Raw genomic sequence first — 26,662 nt, forward strand, 5'->3', positions numbered from 1 at the left:
GTGGAGTGCAAGGAGTTTGGAGGTTCAGCGGACCGAGTCGATTCGGCCAAAGGCGGTCGGAGCAATCCGCGGTTTTTCTTCTTGATCTCTTTTTTTCTTCCCCGACAAATAACCAACCACTGTCTCGAGTAATTTGCTTTTTTTTCGAGATGCCGTCGATTGCGGAGGTAAGTGAAATGTTATCTTCGAATACTGCATGTCTTTTTCCCTGGATCTAATGTGTTGCGCTTCCACAGCGTCCGCGCTCATCGCAAGAGGCGCTCCTCCGCCTTGAGAAGGGCACCGCCAGTCCAACAACCCAGATCCACGAAGCGGCACAGATTATCGGCGTGGATTTGACACTATGTGACAGTCACCCGGAAGTTCACCGAGATGTTCGGGTTCAAACAAACGCTACCCCGAAGGAGGAATGGGTTCTGCGATGGCTATTGAAGAGACTGAGAAGTGGGAAGAACTATAGGGTGGACGCGGCTTCGTTCCTCTTATTACGGCAGCTCACCGACCTGATTTCGCCGAAGAATCTCGCAGCTATTCTTAAAGATCAGAAATTCTTATCGATCCTATGTGATACATTTGAAGACTTGGAGGCCGATATCTTTTCCGGTCTGGGGAACGGGCTCGCAAACCTCAGTTCTGACTCCGAGTCCAGTCACACACTGTCCGGATCTCCGACGCATGATGATCGCCGAGGAAACCAAGGGAAAAAACGCAAGAGGATGACAACTGAGAATGATGCAGACGCCATGGACGTGGACGTGGACGAGCAGCGGCAGAACCCCGCAGCATGCTTCCTCGCCTTCATCCGCGCCTTGGATTGTCTACACGGATTTGTGACACTTGCGCACCGCACACTAGGCACTGACGGGGTTGCAAACTCCCATTTGAAGCTTGCACTGAGGGGCGAACCCGAGGCCGTCGCCATGCTGCTGGGTCGAGCATTCCGGGTAGCCGCAGTGGCCGCCAAGCAGTTCTCACAGGAGGGGAAAACAACCGATCTTCAGCACTTGCTGTACGTGTTTCCCTCGGCGGTGGAACTGTGGGAATCGAGGTCTTACCGCGAAGATGATATGGACAACAAGTCGAGCAACGAATTTTTCGCGAGACATTGCTTCGCCCACGCGCTTAGGCTCCAAATTTGCCTGCGGTCTGCCAAACTTGACACCGACGAGCGAGCCAGTCTCCTGCATGCGATTGAACGCATTATTGCTCTTCATGTCTTACTCCCCGCTCGTGCAGCATTCTTTGCGCGTGGAAGCTCCGGCATCGATTATTCTCAGGATGAGCCCGACTGGAGCTCGGTCAAACCAGTGACTGATACTTTCAGGCCGATCATTCGCGAGTTTGCCGTGGCTAAGGAAAACAAAGCAAGCAATGAAGCTTGTATACATCCTTGGCGATCAGTTGAGCTCCTTCCTGAGCTTTTTTGACAACGCCGTGCGTGCTGTCCCTGAGAGATGTGTTCCGGAGGCAGACGCATGAAGCTCCGTGGTTGGAGACTCTGTTCGTCGCTGTTGCGGAGCTAGCTTTCTCCACTGCAAAGGAGGAAGACTTCGCCACATTTTCTTCTAAGTTCATTTCGGTATTGGAGCAGCTCCTCCAGGTCGCTCTTGACCGAAAGGTCGGACTCTCTCTTCACACCATTCTAGCGCATGCCAATTACACTGGTCTTTTCGAACAAGGCCTTGAGAAGGTCCAGTGGAATGTGACGGCTCTGTTTATCAGTCTTGGTGTTGATATTTTCCTGCCAAACTCCGGTTTGCGTGATTCACGTAAGCTTCTTGACGCATTGCTCGACAAGGTTATGTTGCAGTGGCGCGAAGGTGGTTCTCGGAGACGGAGGGACTACGACATAATCAAGAGCAAGGTCGTGCTGCCGTTGTTGCGAGGTTTCGCTGCCGCACGAGACCTGCCCAGCTTCATGGAATTGTGGCACAACCAACTCGTTATTGTGGAGGAGGCTCGCCAAGATAACAGCAATTTGAGTATGTTCTCGGTGTGGGAAGATGATGAGTTGGCGGACGCTTACTCGGAGCTTATGCGAACTTCCCTCACTGAGACGCATATTGCTGCCCAGATGCGTACCGCTGCGAGCGAGACGCGAGCTGAAAATGGCAAGGTCGCTGAAACCCCCGAGTCCTATGCCAAATTTGTTATTGTCGAGGCAAGTTTCCGTGGCCGAGTTTCGACATTCTCAGAATCGGAAAAGATCTTGACATCTCTCCTGGAAACTATCACCTCTACTCTGTCGTCGAAGCAGGCTCTGCACTGGCGATGGCGTCTGTGGCGGTTGGTTCGGAATTTCCTAGAGAACACCCTGCAGTCAGCCGATAATACCATGGCAAGTGCAATCATGTCATTGGTAGAAGTCGCCGCCAAGACTATTCACCGTAACCACAAGGACCTAACCAAAGCTCAACTTGCTCCTCTGGAATCGTGGGAGGCTTACCGGTTTTTGATTGCTGCAACGAAGGCACACGCCAGTGATGAGCAGCTAGGCTCGTTTGTTAAAGCCACCAAGGATGTCACAGACCTCATCACCTCCATCTCAACCAAGGATGCCAAAAAGTCGATGAAAGCACCCTGGAATGGCCGCACAGATACTGTGGATTCCAAAACAACCCTTGGCTTAGCTTACTTCCTGGCCATTGTCAGAGTTCCGGAAGTATGGGCTCTTATCTCTTCTGACGATCGATCCCGTCTGTTCCGTCATATCCTGTCCCTGGCAGCTGCTCAATACCATTCGTCGTCGTTGCCCTTGGAGGCTGTTGCAGAAGAAGCGAAGTTCCTCCAGGCATGGGCGACCGTGGTCTGCCACGAATATATGCTCAACTCTCCCTTCATTGTCTCTGATCTTTCCCTTCTCCTCAACGAGAGCATCGAGCAAGACTCGTCCAATCGGAAATTGCTTGTCGAGAGCTTGCAGAGGGTTCCGGCGCCGTTGATCACCCGTGGCCTGAGAACTACCATTTTGAACAAGTTGCAAAATGTTCTACTTGAACAGGACAGTTCTCCCGATGTCATGATCGGAATTATTACGATGATGGCGAAACTGGCTGCCATGCCTAAATGTGATGCCACAATGACCAGTGACTGGGAGCCCATCTGGACTGCCGCTCGAGCCGTACCATTGGAGGGTACCGACCTCGACCTCAAGATTATGAAAGCATTCCGAAGCCTGCACCGCGCGATATCGGCCAAGCTCCTTGTTTCGTCTGAAGCTGATCGGAACAAGATCTTTAAGAAACTCTTTGCCAGGGCATCGAAGCAGACCGCTAAAATGAAGCAGGTGGATCGCGATTCCATGGCCTGTTACCTTCTGAGGTTGACCTTGTCAGAGTTATGGGTTAACCGCAAGCAGCTGCAGACAGCCTTCTCAGAGGAGGAACTTGCTGCTTGTCGCCAGAAAGTGTTCGACTTCGTTTTGGCTGACATGAAACATGTCAAAGACCAGTGCCGGAAGCAGAAGATGGAGGAGACAATTACTCTTATCAAGACCATCGATGCTCTGGAGGATTTCGAAGATCTAGCCACCAACAACGCCGAAGTGGAGAAGTTCCTGTCCAAGATTGACAATTACATGGAAATGTCCGTCGATTCGGAACCGTCTCGGTTAATCCGGCGACGCCTTCTTGCCACCAAGGGACCCGAGGAGAACATCGCTCATCCAGTCCTGCAATGCGCCGAGACTCTTGCTCTTGAGTCTCTCTATGCCGAGGACCAGCAGCTCTTCATCCGGACCACCACCGAACGTTTCCGCTCAATGACCGTGGAAAAGATCACCCAAACGATCTGCGAAGTCCGCGGACTTGGCTTAGTTGGCGAAAACGCCGCCTACAGACTTCTCGTGCTCTACCTTGCCGTTTCCTCGCTCCCTCCTGTTGAAGACAAAGAGAGCGCCACAGCACGCGAGATCTCCCTCCTCTGCACGTCCCTCGCCGAAGCCATCACCCAAAGCACAAGCATCGACCAATTCTGCTTCGCGTCCGAATGCCTGGACCTCCTCCTCCGTAGCCACACCCGAAGCCTGACACAATGCAACATCGACAGCATCCTCAGCGCAATCGCGAGCGCCTCCTCCAAAATCGGCCCCCAGATCTCCCCAGCCTACGCACCAACCATCTACACCCGCCTGTGTCGACTAATGGGCGTCGTCCTCAGCCTGCAACGCCTCAAGATCGGCGGCCGCTTCCACCTAGTGGTAAACGCTATGCAGCGCTTACTGGGCTGTCTCTTCGCGCGGTCCCGCAAACGCGGTCGCTCCCGCTTCCAGCCCACCTTGTCGCAACCCTTCTGGCTCGCCCCGCTCGACGCCTCGCACGCTACGTACTACACCCGTCTGCTCACCTCGCTGTGCGACCCTACCGTCTCGGCGGTCCTCCGTCCTCAGCCTGGTTCATCCCGCGAGGCCCTGACTGACCAGACGAAGAAGGCGAAGCGCATTGCCGGTCAGTACTTGCAGTATGTTGTTATGGAGTATGCGCAGTGCTCGCTGCGTGGGTCCCTGTCTCCGGAGGTCAAGGCTGCTATCTTGCCTGGTCTGTATGCTGCTCTGGATGTCATGTCGCGTGAGTCTATGCGTGCTCTTAATGCTGCGTTGGATGTCTCTGGTCGTGCAGTGTTCAAGTCGCTTTATGATGACTATGTGAAGTTCGGAAAGTGGAATAAGGGTTGATTGGGGTTTTGTGGAAACTGTCCTTTCTCTGTACACTATCTTTTGCTTAAGAATTATGATATCCCCCAATGCATTGATGATCATCATATAAATTTCAAACCGGATTGTAATACTCCACCTACACTCCTATTCTTGGCAAAGACCTGGAGTATCAATAATCCTGTTATATTCCAAGGTTTACGCCAAGTGACAGAGCCTCACATAAGAACCTTGGAATGGGGCATAGCCTTCCCCGCACTGGAACAGAGCTAACCTCAATTCTCAGATTGCCTTGATAATTCTCTCCTATTTGACACCATTCGATAAAAACACAATATGGACATCGTAGCTTCTGCCCAAGCAGCCGCTACGCTAGCTGGCATGTTTCTCGAAATTGTACAGGTCACAAAACATGTTATTGAGTCCTTGAAAGGAGCACGAACCGCCTTGGTGGAAATGTTCACTCGCGCAGAACGCATCCGTCTAAACCTCGAGCTCTTCCGCTCGCTCACCAACAAACTTTCTGACCCGATGGAGAAAATCACCGCCCTTTCATTCAATGAGAGTGCATATAGGCAGACTGCAAATGAGGTGCTCGAGCTGGTGCGCAAAGTTGCTGATTCGGGCAGACGCCACGACCTCATGATGAAGGTCAACTGGTTGTTCTATAGGTCAAACGTTGTCGCAATTGTCAAGAAATTGGAGGAAAGAGAGAGGGATCTGGGACTTGTGTTAACATTTATTGCTGCGTATGTACCTTGATTGTCCTCTTGATTTTGATACTTTCGTTATGAGACTACAAGCTGGGTATAACTCGGGGATACTTTTCCCACTATAGACACTACTAATCGAATGTTTTCCTAGGCAATCAAGTGCCATTACTGAGAGCGAAGTGCTCAGGTTGAGAACTAGAGTCGAAGAGCATACGAAGGTTAACGATGCCTTCAGCAATATTCATATTCACCAAGGAGAAGAAACTCAAACTACGCCAGACAACGAGACCACTGACAACAAACAAACGATTTCTGAGTTGAATACAGATACAAGACCAAGAGCTGGATGGCCCGATATTGTCGTAACTCCCTCAAAAACATCGCCTACTCTATGGCTTGGCGTTCTGATCAGGAAGTCGTTTACTCCAGCCTATCTATGCCAACGGGATGGATTAGCCAGCGCATCATACTGTGGCCGTTGGAAGACTGTGTTAGAATCCCTCGATGAGGGAAAGAAGGTCTTCAATGAGACATGGCCAAACGCCGTCCGGCTTCGTATGTGTTGCGAGCTATCAAAGTCTACATCTGGAGTCAACTCACCTATCAACAGACCCAACCAAGAAGTATCATGAATTGTCTCTTTGGACCTCACTCTATCAAGCTGCCCATATGCGAGCCCCTGTTAGCGTCATCTCGCAGCTAATTGAACACGGGGCCTTTCGTACGATTATCCCGTTTCTTTCCTCGAGACTAATGAACTGGCATGTTCAGTTTGTCCCGCTAACATGATGCTTCTTGGCCAGGAACCCTTCCGACTGGTCAGACAAAAGGCGAATTTCGATTCCCAGATCTCGCCGCCAGTGAAATTGCGCACGAACTTGGTTACGACGATATATATAGCATCTTGGCCCCTGTTGTCAGACATACTTTGCCTGCCGCAACCCTGACCTTTCTTCAAGCGAGATTTCATGGACTTCTCTGCGCAGAACTGGAGGATTGTGGGCCCTTGCCCCGAGGGGGTATACGTCTACCTCCGTTGGCTGCGTTGACCGAGCTAGAACGCCCGGAGATGTGGTTTCCTCTTGCGTTATTTCGGAAGGTAAGTGTCCTCCGAGTGAAGCTTATTGATAGGGATAAGATCCTGATTATCCTTTCTCGTAGGCGTTTCTATATCGCCTAGATGGAAGGGAATTGGTGGTGCTCAGTCTTGGACGTAGACAATCGCCATCAAGCAAGTGTTCCGTATCACGGTTGAAGGGTGGACAGCGATTCACGATGCCATCATCACAGGTGAATAATAGCGTGGGAATCACCATATCATCCTTCTTCGAACAAACTGCCTGAAAGTCGGGTTGGAAGGACCTCGGGATGCGTTGTCCATGACTCACACAGACTTCGGCTCAAGTCATTTCCCGCAATGCCAGCAACACTGCTAGGCTTTTCGAGTAGGTTGTTGTAAAGGGGTTCCAGTATAACTAGACTAATGTTTCGATGTCTATGACTTTATTAGGCGGTGCTTTAACGCCGCCGAACGTTCGTATATTCAAACATTCTTAACATACTCCGCTTACCACAACTAGCTACCTACCTAGGTATGTTAAGTGCGACGTAGATGCACAAACCACTACAAAAGGCAGTAAGAAAAACGATACTCAGGATAGTAGGCACAAATTCCACTCAACAAATTACATTCAAACAGGCAATCTATTACTGTGGCCGTCTAGAGCAGAGATTCTAGATAGGGTATCATAGGAGATCATAAATCATGCGAAGTCAAAAAAGGCGTGGAGAAAAAGAAGAGGGGAGAAACGAAATGGTAAGATATCATCAAGCCGTAGATCATCTAGATCATGGAAGTCTCCACAGTGCGCGGACTCAGACAGGGCACAGACACATTGTCTAATACCGGGATCCGAGAAGTCTGAGACGTAGCGAAACTTTCGTGGGGAACATGATGCGAAGATTGAGTTTGCTCGTCCGATGTATTGGCAATGGGGTGCTCGGGGGTAGGCATGTCTAAAGAAAGACCGTTGTGGCCGCTGTGCGTGAGACAGCCGACACAGCTGCAGTCGCTGCCGCATTGGCAGCTGCCTGTCATGTCGGAACAGGCGTTTGGTAGCCCTACTGGGTATTCCAGGGTGTAATATTCCGAAGGATGCATCAGTTGCTGGTTCAGATGGTGGTTTGCTGACAGAGGGGAGGAGTAACCGCTGGGTAGGGTGGAATTTGGATCCGAGTAGCTATCAAATGGAATAGGCTGGAAGCCATGGTCCATTGAAGGTGTATTTTGCATGAAGTAAGGGAATGGAGTCGAAGGGGTGCTTCCCTGGTAAGGTGAGGCTTGGTAAGGGTTGATGACTTCCGGATTTTTGTCATCGCCGTTGGAGGTGATCAGGGCACCCATCTCTTGGACATGCTTCCGGGTCGTGGTATTGAATGGATGAGCAGCACAGCCAAGACACTGGCAATCTTCTCCACAACTACACTCGTGACAAGAGTCGCCGCTTGGTGGAGCATTGTAGGAAGGCTCGAGGTTGTTGAGCATGTACTGACCCATAGAGGGCTGCGTGATTCCAAGGCCGTTCATCGGGTTGGAGTATGCCATGGACGGCGGAGAAGTCACACCGGGTATCATCCCTATTTGGGGCATTTGGGTTTGAGAGTGTGGCAGCACCATTCCCATGTACCCATTATGGATGCTTGAGGGTTGGGGTTGTGCTTGATGCATGGTGGGATGCATGTAGTCTCCATGCGTGGGAATTGAGGAATTCTGCCATGGGGACATGTGTGGCATGGGGAATTGCATGTAACTCTGATCATCCCAAGAAATAGGTTGTTGGAATTGCTGCCGGTCGGCGTCTGAGTAGACAGCTTGCTTTGTCGTGGAAGGGCGTGATCCTCCGCAACAAGATCCACCATTCTGAGCCGGAGCAGCAGGCGCGGTAGGAGCTGGGGGCGGGGTAGGTGCCTTCGACTTTTGCTTTTGGGAGCAGCAGCTGGATACCTCGGGAGACTGCGAGGCTTGCCTGGTAGTCTCTATGGGCGACGGCGTCTTTTGGTTTTGTGCGGACGCAGTGGGAGGTGTCTGTGAAGAGAAGTCTGAAGTCAAGTTCGACGTTCCATCCTCGAGCTTAACCATGCCTGGCATGTTGTCTAATGCCCGTGCTATGTTTTCAGGTGCTGCTTGCATAGTGCTTTGTCTTCTTCCAGACTTCTGGACCTTGGCCGGAGCTGGTGACGATGTGGAAACCATGGAGGATGAGGGCGACTGAGTTGACTCATTGGCATCCATGGGAACTTTATAGAGCGGACGACATAAGCATGATGAGCCTGAGGCAAGTCAGTACAACGCAAACGCATGTGCGATGATTTGGTGATCTCTACCTTTTGGAATGCGGACCATCACGGCATATGTCTTCTGGCAGCTGCAAGTCCCTTTCGGGTGGGGACATTTTGCAAGAGGACGCCCGGCTTTAGGGACTTTCATCATGAGTCTGTCGAAGTGCTGGCATTTTGATGATCGATGACCTCGAATGCATGGTTCACTGGTGTAACTGTTTAGCCTGGTCTCATTGATAATGTACAATATATCCCTACCAAGACCACTTGGCACCTTCTTCATCAAGAGGCATATTGTTGAAGAGAGACGTAGGACACCGTCGAATTTAAGGTGGGACGCAAGGTTGATTCGTAATATCGCAACCGTGTGTCGCAGAATTCCAACGGCTAGTCGATACCCCGCGCATGCAATCGCCCGTTTCCGCTATGACCGTCAGACGCCTCGTATTTGGCGACAAACTAAGCCATACATATGCTCGTATTGTAAAAATGTCGTTCGCGAGAGCAGATCAGAGCGAAAGGTGGAGTCGAGACGGACCGAAGTGGAGGTTGTGATTTCTTCAGCGTTTGAAGCGGGAGAGACCGGGGGCTGATGTGATACACCAACACCACGAGATATGGAATAAGTACTAAGATATCGAATCCATATGATCCGAATAACCCATAGATCGCAAGTTCAGGCTATTCGCAAGTAAAAGACGGAAAAGCGGGAGCAAAAAGGTGCGGGGAGGACGGTACCTGGCAATTATTAGGTAAGGCAATACCTTCCTGTTCGGGCTTGGCGCGTCGGAATTGTTTCGATGACGGCACTCGGACATTTTGGGGCTTTGGACTCTGGACTTTGGAGACTTTGCGACTTTGCGACTTTGAAAAGCTTCACCACGATGCCACCTAAAGGCCCCGATAGCCCTCCAGAGGAGTCCAATGCCAGTCCATTCTTTACAGTCCCCGCTCCTATCAAGCGCCTCTTTGACAAGTTCCCATTGACTACCTATCCCGCCAACGAGATCCCCCAACGCCTTCGACCGCACGGCAATGTCAACCAGCTGTACGTGTTCACCGATGCATCTGGTGCACGACATGGCCGACCCTCATTCAATCCTCAATGTCTCAAATGGCAGGTTCGTGCCGTCTATACTCTATACTCGCATGCAAGGACGCGCGTAGCCGTCCCTGTCCGGAACCATACTGATCGCTTTCGCTCTAGGCATACTTGAAATTCGTCGGGATTGACTTTGAGATCACCTCATCCAACAATCATGCATCGCCGAATGGCTCCCTGCCTTTCCTCCTTCCCTCGCTGCCTGCAGACGCCTCGAATCCGATCCCTTCGCACAAAATCCAAAAGTGGGCCATTGAACAAGTTCACTGCGAGGAAGAACAACAATTAAACATGCGGTTTGAGGTGTATGCCTCGCTTTTAGACAACCGGATACGCAGCGCTTGGGTAGGCCAATGAATTCATCAGAAACAAACCCTAGACTCGAAGAAGCTGACTGAAGTGTCTAGTTATACATGCTTTACCTAGACAGTGAGAACTTCGACGCTGTTGCGCGCCGACTCTATGTGAATCCCACAACCTCGAACTGGGTCGTGCGCGCCGCTATAGGCCACCAGCTCCAACAGGCTGCCCGCGATGAGCTTCTCAAGACATCGCGGTACATCGACGCCGCTGCCCTGGAAGCCGACGCGGGTGGCGCATTCGAGGCGCTATCCACCTTGCTCGGCGAGGATGAGCACTTCTTTGGCCGGCCAAACCCAGGTCTCTTCGATGCCAGCGTCTTCGCCTACACGCAACTGATCCTGGACGATACCCTGGGCTGGAAACGGAACCGGCTGGCACAACTGCTCAAGGAGCATCCCAACCTTGTACAACACCGCGACAGACTACTGAAATTCTTCTAGATGTATAACAGCAACCCATGGCGTTTGAGTTGGACTCATTGTTTAGATAAAATAATATCTCTCCTGATTTTACCTCTCCATCTCAACTCCTCTTAACAAAACAAACCCCAAACCAAACCCTAACCCCAACCCACTTCTTCGCCCTCGCCCCCAGAACATCCCCCAACTGCTCATCAACCCCTCTAACAAGCACCCCATCCCCACCCGCACCAACAACCTCCTCAACCTCAAACCCAGCCTCCGCAGCCGCATCCAAAACATCAGGAATAGCATGACAATAACTCGTAGGCCGAACCTTAACCCCGCGCTCATCCGTAAACCCCGCCTGACTCCGCATCCCCATCTCAGCATGCATATTCGTCACAAGCAAATACGCACCGGCCCTCATAATCCCCGCCGCAGCCGCAAAAAACCGCTGAAGCGGAATATGCTCCAGCACCAGCGTAGATATCACACCTACGGCACCCGGTCCAGTCAACGAAGACGGAAGCTGTGTCTTCGATAGCTCGGGTTGAAGAAGGTCAAGGATACTGAGCTCAACGGGCGTCTGCGTTGCGCTTTTCGTCGCATACTCGCTTGTCGCCGTCCGCGCAACGTCTAACATCCCCCGTGAGGCATCAAGACCGATTACGGAAAAGTGGTTTGCTTTTTTGGCTGTGCTTAGTGAGGAGAGGAGCTCGATTGTGTTGCGGCCGGTGCCGCAGCCTAGGTCTACTAGGCTGGGGCGGGTTGTCGTGGTCTCTGTATCTGGTGGACTTGGCTGGAAGCGTTTGCTTACCCGGTCGATGAATTGGGGTAGTAGAGTGCGCATCTCGATTGTGTCGAGGCGTTGGAGGAAGTTGCCGTCTGTGTCGTAAACCTATTTTGTGTTAGCATTGGTATATAGGGTAGATGGTTTATATAGTTTGAATGGCCACATGAACGCTATATGTATAGTATAATAGACAGGATCTAGGTGATATATGGGAAATTGGATATAGGTACGCACCTCTGCCCATTTATCATATGCTTCAACCGTGTCCACATACTGCGTTTTCTGTGAGTTTCCGGAAGGCTTCGTGGCCAGCAGCTCCTGGATTGTCTGTGCCATTCTGGAATTGTACCATGGAACGATTATGGATTTCAGTGGGTTTGCGGGGAATATATAGAACTTGTGTTCCACGCTAATGTTTAACCTTTCTCCACTCTAAACGAGCTTGGGGTATATTATAATGAAGTCCGTGCTACATTGAGTCATACCTAGGTACACGGTGACTCATTTAAAATACAGATTGAGGCTAGCGATGGAGAGATATTGGATGTAGCGAGGATAACCGAGAAGCTTGATAGCCCCAAAACCGACTTTAAGTCTAAGCTTACATTGAGAAATAGCACTACGAAATACGAAGGAATGCTGATCATCAGGAATATGTGACAGTTTAGTTTAATCACAGAGAGGAATCGTACATATTCATGTCACCGTTAAAGAGACATAAGGAAAACGATAAGGAAACGAAGCCCGGGGAGAGAGCACACTAGAGAGGTCGACAAAGGTCCAGGATTGGAGTAAGAAATAAAGAGAGCACAAAAAACAGGCCAAAAGAGGGCGAGACATCAGTCCAGGGAATCGCGTAATTGCCGTACCGGACGGACCATAAGTCAAACGCTCGTAAAGAAGAGAAAAAGAGGTAAGGAGAAGGGAAGATAGAAAAATGGTAGAGAGAGAAAAGGAAAAAAAAAAGCACCAAATAATCGCAGCGGACATCGCGCATATTCGGTCATCAAGTAGTGAGTGAGTCAATCATCGCCAGTCAAGTCATTCAGTAAACCGTCGTTCCGAACGGAGCCGTCTCCTTTAGGTCCTCCACGAGGTCCTCCACATTGTTGAGATACCTCCCCAGAAGAGCCTGCTTCTCGTCCGTCGTGCGTGTATCGCGGTTCGCTTTACTTGCAGCATTTGCCGCGGCGGAGTGCGCACTGCGCGAGAAGGGGACAGAGGAGAGTTTGCTCGGGCTGCGCTGCAGGCCTGGCGGGGGAGATATCGGTGCCGGTGTCATGGCCTCGGGCATCAGATAGAAGTAGAGGAACTCGACGAGCTTAAGTTTGACTTCGCGGGAGGTGGCGCGCAGCTTGAACAGCGATGTAACGGTGAGGAGGCCATCGAGGTCCTCGAATGTGCGTGTGTTTGATGGACAGTCCAGTAGGGCTGTGACGAGTGTGAGTAGGGTTGCTGATTGCACGGCTGGACAGTTGATCGGGTCGAGGAGGTCGAGGAGGAGGTTCATGTAGATTTCGCGGGCGAAGAGGGTGCGCGAGCCGCGATGGAGGAGGAGGGAGCCTTGGATTAGGTCCAGTGTGCAGACGATCAGCATGTCGTTTGTGCCGTTGCTTCCTCGGCCTAGAAGGTGTTCGAGACATGATACTAGGCGCATGGCGACTGAAGCATACTGTTAGCGCTCAGACTCTGGTTGCGATAGAAATTTCAAAGACATACTGTTCCATTGAAAGCTTTCCTGTAATTTGGAAAATTCGCGAAAGGCCGGATCATCTCGCAACTCTGACAAGGTCTTTGGCACGGGCTGGGTTTCGGGGGAGCGTGATCTCCGGTCCAAGACGGGCTTAGGTTTCGATAGACATATTTGTGCTAGTAGTCCCTCAACCTGGCGTAACCCTTTGCGGATCTTGCTAGGTTCGTATGAAGAGAGGTAATCGAACGAATGGGCTAATAGAGCCTCCATTGATAAATCAGATGCGGAGATTGAGAAAAATGAGCTATTCCAGCGCTACCAAAAAGAAAGAAAAGCAAGTGAACATTCTTAAACAAAAAGGTCAAAAGCAAAGTGGAGAAGGTCCGTGTTGTCCATTTTGGTGTGGATGAGGTCAGTTGGGCCCTTCCAAGGTTTCGCAGTAAATAAAGGGCGGTTGCCCCAGGCAACTGGCCAATAACCAAGGAACTCATCACATCGGGGAACTCTTAGCTCGACTTTAGATCGACCCCTGGCGTCTATCAGGTTCGACTCTAATGTTAATTATAGTGTAGAGCCCCAGTCTACACTGTAGACCTCTCTGTACCTTTGTTCTCCGTTGCTATAGTGAACATTACCCATCTTATATAATATTATTGAAGAATTCACTTGATCCTTCCCGCTTATGACCTATCAAATCATCATATTTTCTCTCTTGCCAATCAAATTGACAGATCTCATTTGACAGCCCCATCCTATTCCTGTCAGCTGCCTCAGCCACACCAGGTGGGCGGGCCCGATTAGTCATGGACCTCGGCATTCGTCATCAATCACACCTGCAAAGCTACTATGGTTGTACAGACCTTTGGAAGTATGTATACATCTTGCATCATACGTTTTACGATATATTATAAGTCTTTGTACATGTACGAACGTGTGCTGAAAAAGTGTGGCTGATGTCATCTATACATATCGCATGACTCCGCACTTATACCGGAGGTCCATAGCTCCCCACGTCTTTCTGCCGCTCAACCCCTCCATCTTCCCATCCACAATCATGAACTCAGCACCCTTCCAACCACCAAGTCCCGTTCCTCCTCGGACAAGCTCAGCAAATGCAACAAATGGCACCGGGGGCTCCTCCCACCGACGCATGCTGTCAGTGACAGATGAAGAGCCGACGAAAACCGGACATCGTCGCAACAAGTCAAGCGTGGACGGCACCAAGTACAAGGATGGAACATGGTCATCGAAGAACGACAAGATCCTCATGGGGCCGTATGACTACGTCCACGAGCACCCAGGGAAAGATATTCGGCGACAACTGATCCACGCCTTCAACGCCTGGCTGCAGGTCCCGCCGGCGAGCCTGGCGATCATCACCAAGGTCGTAACGATGCTGCATACATCATCGCTATTGTGAGTTTGAATGCCCACACACCTCCCTCCTCTCCCCCAATCCATATCCTGATGCTGACCGCATGCGCGCTAGAATCGACGACGTCGAAGACAACTCCGTCCTCCGCCGCGGCATCCCCGTCGCGCACAACATATTCGGAACAGCGCAGACAATCAACTCCGCAAACTACGTGTACTTCCTCGCGCTGCAAGAAGTGCAGCAGCTCAACAACTCTGCCGCAATCGACATCTACGTACAGGAGATGCTGAACCTGCACCGGGGCCAGGGAATGGACCTCTTCTGGCGCGACACGCTGACCTGCCCGACGGAAGACGAGTACCTGGAAATGGTCGGCAACAAAACGGGCGGGCTTTTCCGCCTCGCGGTGAAACTCATGCAGGCGGAGAGTACAACGGGAAAGGACTGTGTTGCCCTGGTCAATGTCATGGGCTTGATTTTCCAGATCTGCGACGACTACCTCAACCTCTCGAATACGGTTTACACGGAGAATAAGGGATTCTGCGAGGATCTCACTGAGGGCAAATTTTCCTTCCCGATTATTCACAGCATTCGCTCGAACCCATCCAATCACCAGTTGATTAATATCCTGAAGCAAAATACCAAGGATCCGGAGGTTAAGCGCTATGCGGTGCAGTACATGAAGAATACGGGCAGCTTTGCGCACACCAGCCGGGTTGTCGGGGATCTGCGAGATCAGGCGTTTGCATTGATTGAGACGATTGATGCTACGCCGAAGATCAATGGAGCTGGTGATGGACAGATGGTGCGTGCTATTGTGGAAAAGATTGTGGAATCGACGCTGTCGGATCCCAATGCATGCTAGTTGTTCTTTGTTCTTTTGATATGATTATGTGGAGGTCGTGTCTTTGTTGGATATACCCAGTTCCAGTTATCTTGTTTCCAACAAGTTGGCTATGTAATTACGAGCGTTCACGATGATATGAGTTATGTTTATATGGTCCCAGCAGTGCAAATCGTTGAAGTAGCTGTATCTAACAGCATGAAGTAAATGATAATCTCCATGTTCATGTCGGGGTATAATCACATCCCTACCATCATGAGTCGTGTCGAGGCTAAACCCAGACTTGCTTTCGAGGTCTACTTCTATAGATGGTATATGAGCTAGAAACGTTCTCAGAAACCAAAAAACGCAAAATGTCACCAACATCAAACAACCAAGACCTGTCCACAAACACAGCTATGCATCTATGTATATGTCCCAAACACCAGAAAAACAAGCTCACATAACCACACAGCAAGCCTTCTCGAGCTTGCGCAGAACCTTGGGCAACACCTTCTTGGCAAGCTCCTCGAGCTCGTCCGGCTGTTGCTGCTGCTGGTGTCCCTGTTGGTGACCCTGTTGTCCAGGGTATCCAGACGAGCCGTGGTGACCAGTCGAGGGAGGCATAACAGCCTCACCGCCAGTCAGGTTGACGTAAATGCGACCGGCATTGTCCTCGGTGGCATACTGCAGCCCCAACTCACGGCAAACCTGCTCGACGCGCGGCTTGATTTTCTGGACGTGATTCGCGGAGTGGTTTCCCTTGCCGACGATACTATAGCGCGAAATCGGTATTAGTCGCGTTCGATCCAGCGCATTGAATTCTCCCGAATTTGTACTCTGCCACTTACACATGAAGATGATTCTGCCCGTGCGACTTGGCGTACTTGATCCGCTCTTCCAGGATCTCCTCGGCCTCCTCGACGAACTGGCCGTGCAGATCGATGGTGTCGGCCTCGACGCGCCCGTTCGCGTTGTTCTCGCGGAAGATGAACTCAGACGCTTGTTTGTTGTACTCCTCCATCTTGCGGCCGTGGGCCTTGCCCTCCTCGGAGAGTTGCTTGGCGGCGGCGCCATCGCCGCTCGAGTAGGCTTCCTTCGACTGTGGGAGTCAGTGTTAGCGATGAAATGACTAGAGCTGCGATTGCGATTGCGATTGGGATTGGGATTGGGTGGTCGCTTACCCGGCTGAAACATTCGCCGCGCTTGGAGGCTTCCTGGCGCGCGAGATCGCGGAGCCGATCGTACTCCGCCTCGGCGTCGGTGCTGTTGTCGTGGTTGAAGGCTGGGGTTGTTAGCGATTGTAATGGCATAGAATGACTGACGTGTTACGTACCCGAGGGCCCATGTGGGACATTTGGTGCGACATGATTGTGATGATTAGAAAACGCAGGGGAAAGAGAAGGGTGCCTCTTAAGGTGGGGAATCCCCAAAAAATCAGATCGATCGAGTTCCTTGGGTCTTCCCAGGGTTTGTTGGCCCCGATCGATGGAACCAAGATATCGGCCCCATTGGGATTTGGATTGTGGTTTAGAATATTCCAAGATTATAACCAAGTAGATATATAGAATGGATGAGTATATTAATATGTGGTACGGAGTATATTAACTATAAATCTATGATTATGGTCTAGATGGGTGTGGATTGACCTTGGAAATGATCTACACAGTTACAATTCTCCAATCCAGAGTGTAATTTATACTTGTGACGGTCCACGGGGATTTAATTATGTTAGTAATCATCACGTGACCTCAGACCCAGGGAAACCTCTCGACTATCAAATTCAGAGTTCTGGTCAAGTTTAGACGCCAAACTAGAGCCGCGAGCTTCAATAGTCTCCATTGCCACGAGGCAATAAGTGGAGTCCAGTATCAACTCCTCACACAAATTGGCGGCAAAAATGGCTAGGATCACTAGGATCACTAGCCAGTGGGTCATCTAGTGCAGAACTTCAGGGGACAACCTTGGGACGCGATTGGAAAGAGGAAAATCCCCCTAACTTTCCCTTTTTTAACCGATTCTGGGATTACCCTGTGTCCATTGACCTCCTTTTCAATCATCATAGCATAGTCTTGTTAAATCCACCAGTAGAGGGGCTAAGCATAAAGGTGTGACAGTCAGTGTCTCGACATAGTCCCCCGAGTGGACTGTGGGGTCCACTGAAGATAAAACGGGGATCCACGGATGTGCAGACTGTTAGAGACCTGTCGGATTATCGTACTGTTGTATTTCATGGAAGTTTCAAGGAAGCCTCAAAGAAAGACATGGATGTATGAGATGAGGCGTAGGCTAGTCTGAGTGGGCAGGAGCACTGGCCTTTGTGCTTTGTTTCTTTGTCCCAAGGTCTCCCTCAGACTGAAATTATCTGAGACGAGATACTGCTGAGGTGAGGTCAGATGTGGGACTTTATGGAACATCCATGTGAGTAGTAAACTTGTATGATATACTAGGTGTTGATGTTGATAAGTTACTCGTCAGGGGTGCCCTAGACCTCTTGAAGAGCGTTGCTGTTATTTCCAACATTGGATCTTTAAATGTGATTCGTTTTTAGTTTGATATACTAGTTTTGCTCTCCACAAGATCTGCACGCCTCCAGAAGTCCGGCATTTTATATGTTATACATATAAAGTAGTACTATGCATTGGGATAGGGGGTATAGTACCCTATTTTATAGACTTATGCAGGTCTGAATCAGAATGTTCCATGAATGCATAGATGCACATAAGATAATACCCAATGCCAATAGAATACCGGCCAATACAATAAAAAAGCAAAAGGGGCTGAATGGGCCCCTGTACGTCCCCACATCGCCCAATCAGCTAACTCCAGTTGCCGGGGTGGTATTGTTTTGTATCCTGTATTTTATTTACTCAAGACACAGTCGTCAGCAGTACTCCATACCCGGGCGGTACCCTCAACCACCCGCCATTGTCTGCTGAATCGCCGTGGTATTACCAGCGTATCCCCTTTCTCTGCTGAAACTTTCCCAATTTCCCCCTCAGTCTTGCCCCTTACCTTGGAGTTGTATCTTCCTCTCTTTTCTTCTTTTCCAGATTGGATTCTAATCGGATTCTTCTAATTCTTCCTTTCATTTCATTTCTCTCATTTATACCCTTTTGCCGTTCGTTTTTGCATCTCGCAAAAGCATCTTCAGGTGGGTACCCTTTTTTTTCCCTTTAATCTTTGTCAATTGGCTATTTGCTCTGGCAAACTCGGCGCTCCTTGCGTCGGCATGCTTACACCACTTCTGAAACGCCGTCTGCCTCTGCTCAGCGGTGCTTGTGCAACCTATGCAACGCCCCCCCTCGAGCCCATCAATGCGATATTCTCTCGGATGAAATTATTCCAGTTTTGCTGACATTAATCCGATTTGGACAGCCCCTGTCACAGACCGATTATCCCTCCCAGAGAATCTTTTCCCATCCACTTTCACACCGTTAATTACGACTTCATACCGTCAAAATGGGTTGCGGAATGAGTACCGAGGATAAGGAGGGGAAGGCGCGGAACGAGGAGATTGAGAACCAGCTCAAGCGCGACAAGATGATGCAAAGAAACGAGATCAAGATGCTACTTCTCGGTATGATCTATTGACCCCCCTGATGGGAATATGCGCAGATGGCTGATTTGGGACACAGGAGCCGGAGAGTCGGGCAAGTCCACGATTTTGAAGCAGATGAAGCTTATTCACGAGGGTGGATACTCCCGCGACGAGCGTGAATCATTCAAGGAAATCATCTACAGCAACACCGTCCAGTCGATGCGGGTCATTCTCGAGGCCATGGAGTCCCTCGAGCTGCCCCTGGAGGATGCGCGCCACGAGTACCACGTGCAGACCATCTTCATGCAGCCCGCTCAGATCGAGGGTGACAGCATTCCCCCCGAGGTTGGAAACGCCATTGGCCAACTTTGGCGCGACACTGGTGTTCAGGAGTGCTTCAAGCGCTCGCGCGAATACCAGCTGAACGACTCGGCCAAATAGTGAGTAGCGACCGCTTGTCTGTCGCATTGCGACGTGACTAACTTCTTTCCTCTTAGCTACTTCGATTCCATTGAGCGCATTGCCCAGCCCGACTACCTCCCCACCGACCAGGATGTCCTCCGTTCCCGTGTCAAGACCACCGGTATCACCGAGACCACATTCATCATTGGTGACCTCACATACCGCATGTTCGACGTTGGTGGTCAGCGATCCGAGCGCAAGAAGTGGATTCACTGCTTCGAGAACGTCACCACCATCCTGTTCCTCGTCGCCATCTCCGAGTACGATCAGCTGCTCTTCGAAGATGAGACCGTCAACCGTATGCAAGAAGCCCTGACTCTGTTCGACTCGATCTGCAACTCCCGGTGGTTCGTCAAGACCTCGATCATTCTGTTCCTCAACAAGATCGATCGGTTCAAGGAGAAGCTCCCCGTTAGCCCGATGAAGAACTACTTCCCTGATTACGAGGGCGGTGCCGACTACGCCGCGGCTTGCGACTATATCCTCAACCGTTTCGTTTCCCTGAACCAGGCCGAACAAAAGCAGATCTACACGCACTTCACCTGCGCTACCGACACTACCCAGATTCGATTCGTCATGGCAGCAGTGAATGGTAAGCTTAGCCATTCCTCATTTTAGTGTGCAACACTTGTCTAACGTTTCACAGATATCATCATCCAAGAGAACCTCCGTCTCTGCGGTTTGATCTAATGAACCTATTTGGTGACGAAGTGTGTCGAACCTAGATCGCATGTTTTTATTAACCGGGGCTGATCGGATGTCGAAAAAAGCCTCGTTTCAAGATCCCGGCGTTGATTCTCTTTTTTGCGTTTTTCATTTTCCTATTCTCCATTTGTTCACGTTCTAATTTTCCCTGCCATTGACACGATCTCTAGCCGGTTTTTGTGTTTTCTCTTGTCAATCCTGATATCCACTACAGAAAACAAGGAGTGTTTCCCTCCCTTTTTCTATTTCCTATTTCCTTTCTACCTTTTTTTTTCTCTTTTCTATCCTTCTGATTTGAATGCTGGATATCCTATCATCTCTCCCCCCATTTTCTTGTTTATGTATGTAACCATATCGTCTCCCCCATCATTTTCCTTGGTCTCGCGTCCGTTGGAAGCCAAGAGCGTCCATCCGGGCATTGGGCACGGGGAAATGGCAGGATCCGCGGATTTGAATGTTTCCTTCTCATGTGTCATGCCAGGTCGGTCGTCGAGTTATTTCAGAGTTCAAGGATTGACTCTTCAGGTTCTGACCCTTAATTCCATACTGTTTCTATACCCTTGATGTGTCGTATACTCCCAAGTTCTGGATATCGATACAATTGTAACTTTGTAGAGGTATGACCAGTTCTATACAGAGCGAAATAAGGGTATCGACGCGTAAAGATAGAACCAAGCTATCATCCTATCGCAGACAGAAGTATAAAGACAGGCCGGCTGATTATGACCTCAGAACCTCAACTTCGGCCCAACATAAACAATCAGAATAGCAATAACCCACAGCCCGAAAATCCACGCATACAGCATCATCCGCCCCCACAGCCCCTTCCCCTCCGTCATCTTGCGCAACATCCCCATCCTCTTACCCGCCGCCTCCATCGTGGAACTCGTGCGGTCAATACCCGACACCGCACGGTCCAAAGCAGATTTCTCACCCTCCAGTGTCGACTGGAAGCTCTGCGAGGAGGATTTCAATTGCGAAGCGAGCGTCAGGAGCGAACTGGTAAGATCCTCCTGTTCCATTCTATGGGTACTCAGCTCCGTTTCCGTTTCAACGAGCTTGTTCGTATTGCTTCCCGTCGCCGCTGCTTTGTCAGTAGATGGTGGTGCGGGGTGGGCCGTGTGGCGGTTGCGGAGGGTTGGGGGTGTTGGCGGGTTTGTTGATGAGGGTGTTGGTGATGGGGTTGTGGTTGTAGTCGTCGTTGCGGAGGATGTAGTGGTTTGTTGCGCTTCGCTTGGTCCCTTTACTTCTCCTTGCGAATCTGACGTCTGTTTCCGTGTCTGCTGGTCTTTTGGTTGGGATGCCGGGATAACTTTCTCGACGACGGGTTTGGATAATAGTTCCTTCCATTCGTCGTCGACGTCTTCGGTCTCGTCCTCTTCATCTTGCTTCGCTGCGGCTTTGGCGTCTTCTTCTTCTAGGACGGTCTGTATACGCTTTAGGAGCTGTCTGTCGCGTGCGATCTCGGCTTGTGCTTCGTGTTTGCGATTGAGGGCTTTTATTTGTGGGAGGGAGCGCTCCAGTTGGGTAAGTAGTGAGCGGGCGTATTCGACGTTCTGTGGGATTGGTCAGATTCGAGTTCTGATGTATTTGTCCATTGAAAGAAGCGCTTCTCAGGATTGGGAAATGCTTACCTTGTTCACGCGCATACGCTGGTATTCGGATTGTTGGAATGAGCGTCGGTCTCCCCGGGGAGAGGAGATTGTGCTCAAGTCTGGTGAACAGACGGGCGACGTTCAGAAGAGCGAGATCTGGAGAGTCCTCGGAGGGGAATGCGGTTACGGCCATGGCTGCGACTTCCAGTGGAATCAGAAAGTGAGTTGCTTTGCATGAAGATGTGGCATCGATGTAGAGCGCTTTGGAGATGACTCAGCATTGCAGGTCCGGTGGGGAACAAGTGGATCGGGTTGGATTTAACTACATTTACGTATACGGATTTATATATACAAGACCATTTGACTATAAAAGAAGAATCGGTACCAAAGGAGTGATTTATATTAAGTTATACTGCCGGTAGCAGTTTGAACAATGGATATCATCGACAGACTCGAAGAATCACTTCACCGAACATCACTCTTCGACAACACACTGTTTCACCTGGTGCCGAGACCAAGTCGTACAACATTAAATAGTTCATTCGAGCTTCCTTGTGGTCCTTCATCGAACGCATTGTACGGTTGGCGTTTGAGTCCGTTTCATCAAGGCCAAGACCAGGCTGGATCAGGATTCTGCGGTTGTATATTTATAGGTATTTATGGGAAGTCTGCAGGGCCATGCAGGTTTCTCCAATATGATAGGAGCTGGATCATCAGACCTAAGTACCGAGGGCTTTCTGCAGAAGTCGATCTCGCAGAATGACTCGTCTCGGCAAAACAGGCTCGTTTGCAATGGAGTCATGCATTCACTGATTTATAACTATGCAGTTTATTACCTAGGTATGGATGTTGTACAATTCAGCTTTAATACCAGAGGCCAGGAATTCCAAATATATTCGTCAAACTACAAAAATTACCGGGCTGTGACTTTGATGTCCAACATATATAACCACAATACTTGTCATATTCATATAATATTGCTGAACATGTGCTTAACAAAATAAACATATCTGCCGCCCAAAACGATGACCGAAAGAAACATTCCAAGCCCACGCTTTTCTAAGGAAAGACATTATTCGTGAAGAAGTGAAGACACATAGGAGGGAATAAGGAAGAAAGCATAACAAAAGGGCAGAAAGGAAGACAACAGTGATATCGAACCCCAGACTGAGGTATAAAAAGGAAGACCACCCAAATCCGATGCCCAGGTGAATGCACGGAATGAATAAACCTTGGAATCAGGCGGCCAACTATCTATACTCAACAACAACACGCTTCCAAGTCCGCACTCCCTCGGCATCCTCATCACACATTTGCTGGACCGATTCATTGCATTTCTGGACCTCGGCATCTGGTAAAGCAGCATTGGAAGATGCACTTTGCTGCTCTCTGACTTGTGCAGCGAGAACTCCACTGCTCGGGAGGAGGCTTGTATGGGATAAAGGTTGCAGGATATCACAAGCAGATAGAGGGCACGAGGCCGATGGGATGAGATCTCCCTTTTCCATGGTAGACTGGAGCCAGAAGTCTTGCTGATTTTGTTTGAATTCAGATGCAGGGATGATGTGTGCCCTCAGACGACGATGTTTGATATAGCGGTGGATGAGAATGAGGCTGAGAAGCGAAAAGCCAACTAGACTGGTGACTGGCAAAAATGACTGCAGGAGCTCACGGGACAGATGGGTGTATCCTTGTTCGACAGTGTTCATGACGGGGGTATGGGTGGTTGGATAGCGTCCACCACTCGCGAAGAAGAAACTGCCTCCCCTGTCAGATGGGGGAAACAGCTCAACTTAAGACTGCGGGTGTGGGGAAGTCAATCTAGGCCAGGACTTGAAGGATCTTAGCGAGTCAAAGATACCTGTGTCGGATTGGGACTATGAGCGGACTTGGCGGGGATGAGGCGAGATGGAACTAGCGGGATGGAGTGCAGGGGCTTTTTTTCCCTCTCATATATAAGAGTTAGAGATCGAATATTACGGAGTATCCAATCCAGAATAGGCTATGAGTGGGGGGGGGGATGATCGCAGATCAACGCTGAAGCATGACCAGGATTTATGTTGTATATGCAAGATAGGGCTTCATACATAGGCAAAGGTAAAAAAAAGACGAGCCCGACAACCAGGATTTCGGAAGTGGCAAATCTGAGTTATTTGATGAATCGAAAAGTCAAAAGAATTTATAGAATACAAAATACAGAATACAAAGAATAGGATATCTTTTGCCATCTTTTGCCTCGTCCATACTAAAAAGGTGGATAAATAAGGCCAGCCAGCCCGGTCTCCACTCAGCTTACCTTCTAAACGCCACTTCGATCTTTCTGTCTTTCTTTCTATCTCCCAGGAATTTAATAAATCACTCATCATTTACACTATGCGGAGAAAATCTGCGCAGGTCGACCATGACAAATGTACCTAAGTACCTAGGTAAGGACGGAGTAATGTACGGAGTACAACAGACGGAGAAGTACATCGTGAGATCGCCTTTCAGCTGGCGCCTGCATGGGTCCCCCGCGCTAAGCCGTTTCATACATCGAATCACACTGCCAGATGTCTTACTCGGCTATTTTAGTGGACACGAACCCATCACAGTTATTAATCTATTTCCCGCCTCCAGTGCTCCAGTGGGCAGTCTAGTGCAGTCCAGATCTCATCCTAACTGGCTCGGGTGTTTGAGCCTGCAAATCGGACACAAATAAGAAATAGGGCGTATATTGTATGTTGTATATTCATTTGATCCCTGGAAAAGAGAAAAAAGCCCTAAATATATCCAAAGGGGTATAAGGTCTAGAGTTTAGCGGTGACACGTAGCTCCTCTTTGGCCTGTTCACGCAATTTCATGCGAAGAATCTTGCCCGAAGGATTCTTCGGTATTGCGTCGAGGAATACAACTCCGCCGGTAATCCGCTTGAACGCGGAGACCTTGTTGTCCAAGTAATGCGCGATCTCGTTGGCGGTGGCGGATTGGCCCGGTCGAAGCACCACATATGCGCGAGGGCGCTCATCGTTGTTGCTAATCGGGTTTAGAAGAGAGAAAAATAGAGAGAATAGATCGTAGATCAATAAATGATCCATAAAAAAAAAAAACTTACATGACAGCCCCGATCACCGCAACATCTGATATCGCCGGATGTTCAAGTAAAAGAGCCTCTAACTCGGCGGGCGCCACCTGGTTGCCTTTGACTTTGATTAATTCCTGTACAGAGGGCCAAGTTAGTTTCCTACATTCTTCTTCTTCTTTGAAAACATATACCTTCATTCGATCCACCACATGGAATTTGCCATCGTCATCCACAAACGCAATATCCCCCGTTAGGAGCCACCCATCCTCCGTCTTGGTCTCTTTAGTGGCCTTCTCATTGCGCCAGTAGCCTTTCATCACATTGGGGGCACGAACCCACAACTCGCCACGACAGTTGCGTTCCTTCACCTCAACCCCATCGACCATAATCTTCGCCTCGCAATTAGCATTGAGCTCACCGACAGACGCAGATGTACTAATTTCGGCAGGGTTCCATCCCGTGACCGAGCAAGTCGCCCTATATAGAAGATGAGCCCAACAGAAAACAACAACAAAACAATCAAGGAAAAAAAAAAAAAAAGAAGAACTCACTCAGTCATCCCCCATCCCTGCTTAATATTAATCTTCCCCGGAGGCCACAACTTCTCAACCTCCTCACAAACCTCCCTTCCCAACGGCGCAGCACCACTCCCAACCAACTCCACACTACTCAAATCATATTGCCCAACAGCCGGATGTTTCGCCAACGCCACAACAACCGGCGGCACGAGGATAAAATCCGTAATCCGGAATCGCTGCGTATACTCCAGCATCTTGACAAAGTCAAACTTGGACATGATATACACCGGCGTGGCGCGGTACAGCGCCGCCGCAATAAAGACATTCTGCGCCATCGCGTGGTACATAGGCAAGAAACATAACCACCGGGAGCGCTCGAGACGAGCCTTGTAGTCCGGATGCAGACTTGCCGTATGACAATACTGGAGCATATTGGCGACGTAGTTCCGGTGCGAGATCTCGACGCCCTTGGGACGGCCGGTTGTGCCGCTGGAGTAGTTGAGTGCTAGTGTTGTGGACGAGAGGGCTGGTGTATTCAGCTCGTCCCAGGTGAAGGCTGCGCCTTCTTCTTCCGAGGCGAGGAGATCGCTCCAGTATGCGCAGCCGTTTTGGGGGTTTGTTACGCCGTCGTAGATGGAGGTGTCGTAGGCGAAGATGTGGTTCTGGGGTAGGTTGGCTTGTTTGGCGGCTTCCAGACCCGTTTCTAGACTGTTGCTTGCGCAGAGGAGGTATGTGGCGCCGCTGTCTTGGAGTTGGTAGGCTAGTTCGCGGGCTACGAAGGTTGGATTCGCGCCGGTGAAGATTCCTCCTGCCATTATCACGCCTAGGAAGACTACGGGGAAGAAGAGGTCGTTGCCTGAGAAGAGGAGGACGCGGTCTCCGCGCTGCAGTCCGGATTTGCGTAGGCCGGCTGCGAGCCGCTGGCTCCAGAGGCGGAGATCATGGGTGGTGAGGTAGTGGGTTTCTGGACGGGCGGCGTCCAGGTAGCACTTGTGGGTTTTGGAGAGAGGTGCCGTTGGGGATTCGAGGAGAAGAGAGGCTAAATGGGTGTCTGGGATGTCAATCGTCCAGCGGGATTTATACGGCATGTTGGCGATATAACAGGTTATGCTCCAGTATTCGATATATCGAGGGAAAGAAAGACTCGACGGGATATGACGGCGAGGCCCTCATATAAATACCCAGTAGATCGTCCAATGCTGCACAATTTCCCTGATTCCTGCATAATTCGTAGTTCGTTCTCCCCGCATCGGTTATATACGAAGGTAGGTTTTGCGGGGAAATCGACTAGCCCGAGCCTCGGTCTTCACACTGCGGATAAACCAGCGATTAAACCATTGCACTCATATACTACATAAAGGCTATTAACGAATGGTTCATGCCTTGAAATCTGCTGTTGATAGACATCTCATGGATTGCCTGCTATTGGCTGTGATAGGCCAGACCATACCCCAAAAATAAGAACCCAGCAGAATAAAGAATTGGAAATAATGCAATTGTTTTGAAACTTGAGCTCCATGCATGAAA

General features: G+C 50.1%; 12 protein-coding genes across 12 annotated transcripts; 5 read left to right on the forward strand and 7 right to left on the reverse strand.

The window, feature by feature from the left end:
• Nucleotides 1-149: 149 nt before the first annotated feature.
• On the forward strand, nt 150-4,672 carry N7519_011449 (ribosome biogenesis protein URB2; the record flags this gene model as incomplete). The annotated part of the gene is made up of 3 exons (XM_057298222.1): nt 150-167; nt 237-1,380; nt 1,455-4,672. 3 exons carry the CDS (start codon nt 150-152, stop codon nt 4,670-4,672), a joined length of 4,380 nt encoding a protein of 1,459 aa, XP_057146104.1.
• A 315-nt stretch (nt 4,673-4,987) lies between these two features.
• On the forward strand, nt 4,988-6,662 carry N7519_011450 (uncharacterized protein; the record flags this gene model as incomplete). The annotated part of the gene is made up of 4 exons (XM_057298223.1): nt 4,988-5,400; nt 5,516-5,919; nt 6,168-6,463; nt 6,582-6,662. 4 exons carry the CDS (start codon nt 4,988-4,990, stop codon nt 6,660-6,662), a joined length of 1,194 nt encoding a protein of 397 aa, XP_057146105.1.
• A 545-nt stretch (nt 6,663-7,207) lies between these two features.
• On the reverse strand, nt 7,208-8,851 carry N7519_011451 (uncharacterized protein; the record flags this gene model as incomplete). The annotated part of the gene is made up of 2 exons (XM_057298224.1): nt 7,208-8,694; nt 8,749-8,851. The coding sequence occupies 2 exons, from the start codon at nt 8,849-8,851 to the stop codon at nt 7,208-7,210; spliced, it is 1,590 nt and encodes a 529-aa protein (XP_057146106.1).
• Nucleotides 8,852-9,503: 652 nt separating this feature from the next.
• On the forward strand, nt 9,504-10,608 carry N7519_011452 (putative mitochondrial outer membrane protein (Sam35); the record flags this gene model as incomplete). The annotated part of the gene is made up of 3 exons (XM_057298225.1): nt 9,504-9,824; nt 9,911-10,150; nt 10,213-10,608. The coding sequence occupies 3 exons, from the start codon at nt 9,504-9,506 to the stop codon at nt 10,606-10,608; spliced, it is 957 nt and encodes a 318-aa protein (XP_057146107.1).
• Nucleotides 10,609-10,690: 82 nt separating this feature from the next.
• On the reverse strand, nt 10,691-11,698 carry N7519_011453 (class I SAM-dependent DNA methyltransferase; the record flags this gene model as incomplete). Its single annotated transcript, XM_057298226.1, has 2 exons — nt 10,691-11,467; nt 11,597-11,698. 2 exons carry the CDS (start codon nt 11,696-11,698, stop codon nt 10,691-10,693), a joined length of 879 nt encoding a protein of 292 aa, XP_057146108.1.
• A 709-nt stretch (nt 11,699-12,407) lies between these two features.
• On the reverse strand, nt 12,408-13,325 carry N7519_011454 (cell division control protein 14; the record flags this gene model as incomplete). The annotated part of the gene is made up of 2 exons (XM_057298227.1): nt 12,408-13,024; nt 13,082-13,325. 2 exons carry the CDS (start codon nt 13,323-13,325, stop codon nt 12,408-12,410), a joined length of 861 nt encoding a protein of 286 aa, XP_057146109.1.
• Nucleotides 13,326-14,109: 784 nt separating this feature from the next.
• Nucleotides 14,110-15,295, forward strand: N7519_011455 (FPP/GGPP synthase family protein; the record flags this gene model as incomplete). Its single annotated transcript, XM_057298228.1, has 2 exons — nt 14,110-14,471; nt 14,545-15,295. The coding sequence occupies 2 exons, from the start codon at nt 14,110-14,112 to the stop codon at nt 15,293-15,295; spliced, it is 1,113 nt and encodes a 370-aa protein (XP_057146110.1).
• A 417-nt stretch (nt 15,296-15,712) lies between these two features.
• Nucleotides 15,713-16,622, reverse strand: N7519_011456 (Smr domain-containing protein; the record flags this gene model as incomplete). Its single annotated transcript, XM_057298229.1, has 4 exons — nt 15,713-16,028; nt 16,105-16,355; nt 16,438-16,538; nt 16,586-16,622. 4 exons carry the CDS (start codon nt 16,620-16,622, stop codon nt 15,713-15,715), a joined length of 705 nt encoding a protein of 234 aa, XP_057146111.1.
• A 2,093-nt stretch (nt 16,623-18,715) lies between these two features.
• gpaA (guanine nucleotide-binding protein subunit alpha gpaA) lies at nt 18,716-19,946 on the forward strand (the record flags this gene model as incomplete). The annotated part of the gene is made up of 4 exons (XM_057298230.1): nt 18,716-18,833; nt 18,892-19,234; nt 19,292-19,848; nt 19,903-19,946. The coding sequence occupies 4 exons, from the start codon at nt 18,716-18,718 to the stop codon at nt 19,944-19,946; spliced, it is 1,062 nt and encodes a 353-aa protein (XP_057146112.1).
• A 743-nt stretch (nt 19,947-20,689) lies between these two features.
• N7519_011458 (uncharacterized protein) lies at nt 20,690-21,749 on the reverse strand (the record flags this gene model as incomplete). The annotated part of the gene is given in 3 exon segments (XM_057298231.1): nt 20,690-21,517; nt 21,596-21,675; nt 21,689-21,749. 3 exon segments carry the CDS (start codon nt 21,747-21,749, stop codon nt 20,690-20,692), a joined length of 969 nt encoding a protein of 322 aa, XP_057146113.1.
• Nucleotides 21,750-22,806: 1,057 nt separating this feature from the next.
• Nucleotides 22,807-23,265, reverse strand: N7519_011459 (uncharacterized protein; the record flags this gene model as incomplete). Its single annotated transcript, XM_057298232.1, has 1 exon — nt 22,807-23,265. The coding sequence occupies one exon, from the start codon at nt 23,263-23,265 to the stop codon at nt 22,807-22,809; it is 459 nt and encodes a 152-aa protein (XP_057146114.1).
• A 1,077-nt stretch (nt 23,266-24,342) lies between these two features.
• N7519_011460 (acyl--CoA ligase) lies at nt 24,343-26,223 on the reverse strand (the record flags this gene model as incomplete). Its single annotated transcript, XM_057298233.1, has 4 exons — nt 24,343-24,568; nt 24,648-24,751; nt 24,809-25,094; nt 25,169-26,223. The coding sequence occupies 4 exons, from the start codon at nt 26,221-26,223 to the stop codon at nt 24,343-24,345; spliced, it is 1,671 nt and encodes a 556-aa protein (XP_057146115.1).
• Between the last annotated feature and the right edge of the window lie 439 nt (nt 26,224-26,662).

Source organism: Penicillium mononematosum (assembly GCF_028829835.1).
Source record: "Penicillium mononematosum strain IBT 11891 chromosome Unknown utg000005l:1.0-9366267.0:1.0-9372171.0, whole genome shotgun sequence".
NCBI classification, from domain to species: Eukaryota; Fungi; Ascomycota; class Eurotiomycetes; order Eurotiales; family Aspergillaceae; genus Penicillium; species Penicillium mononematosum.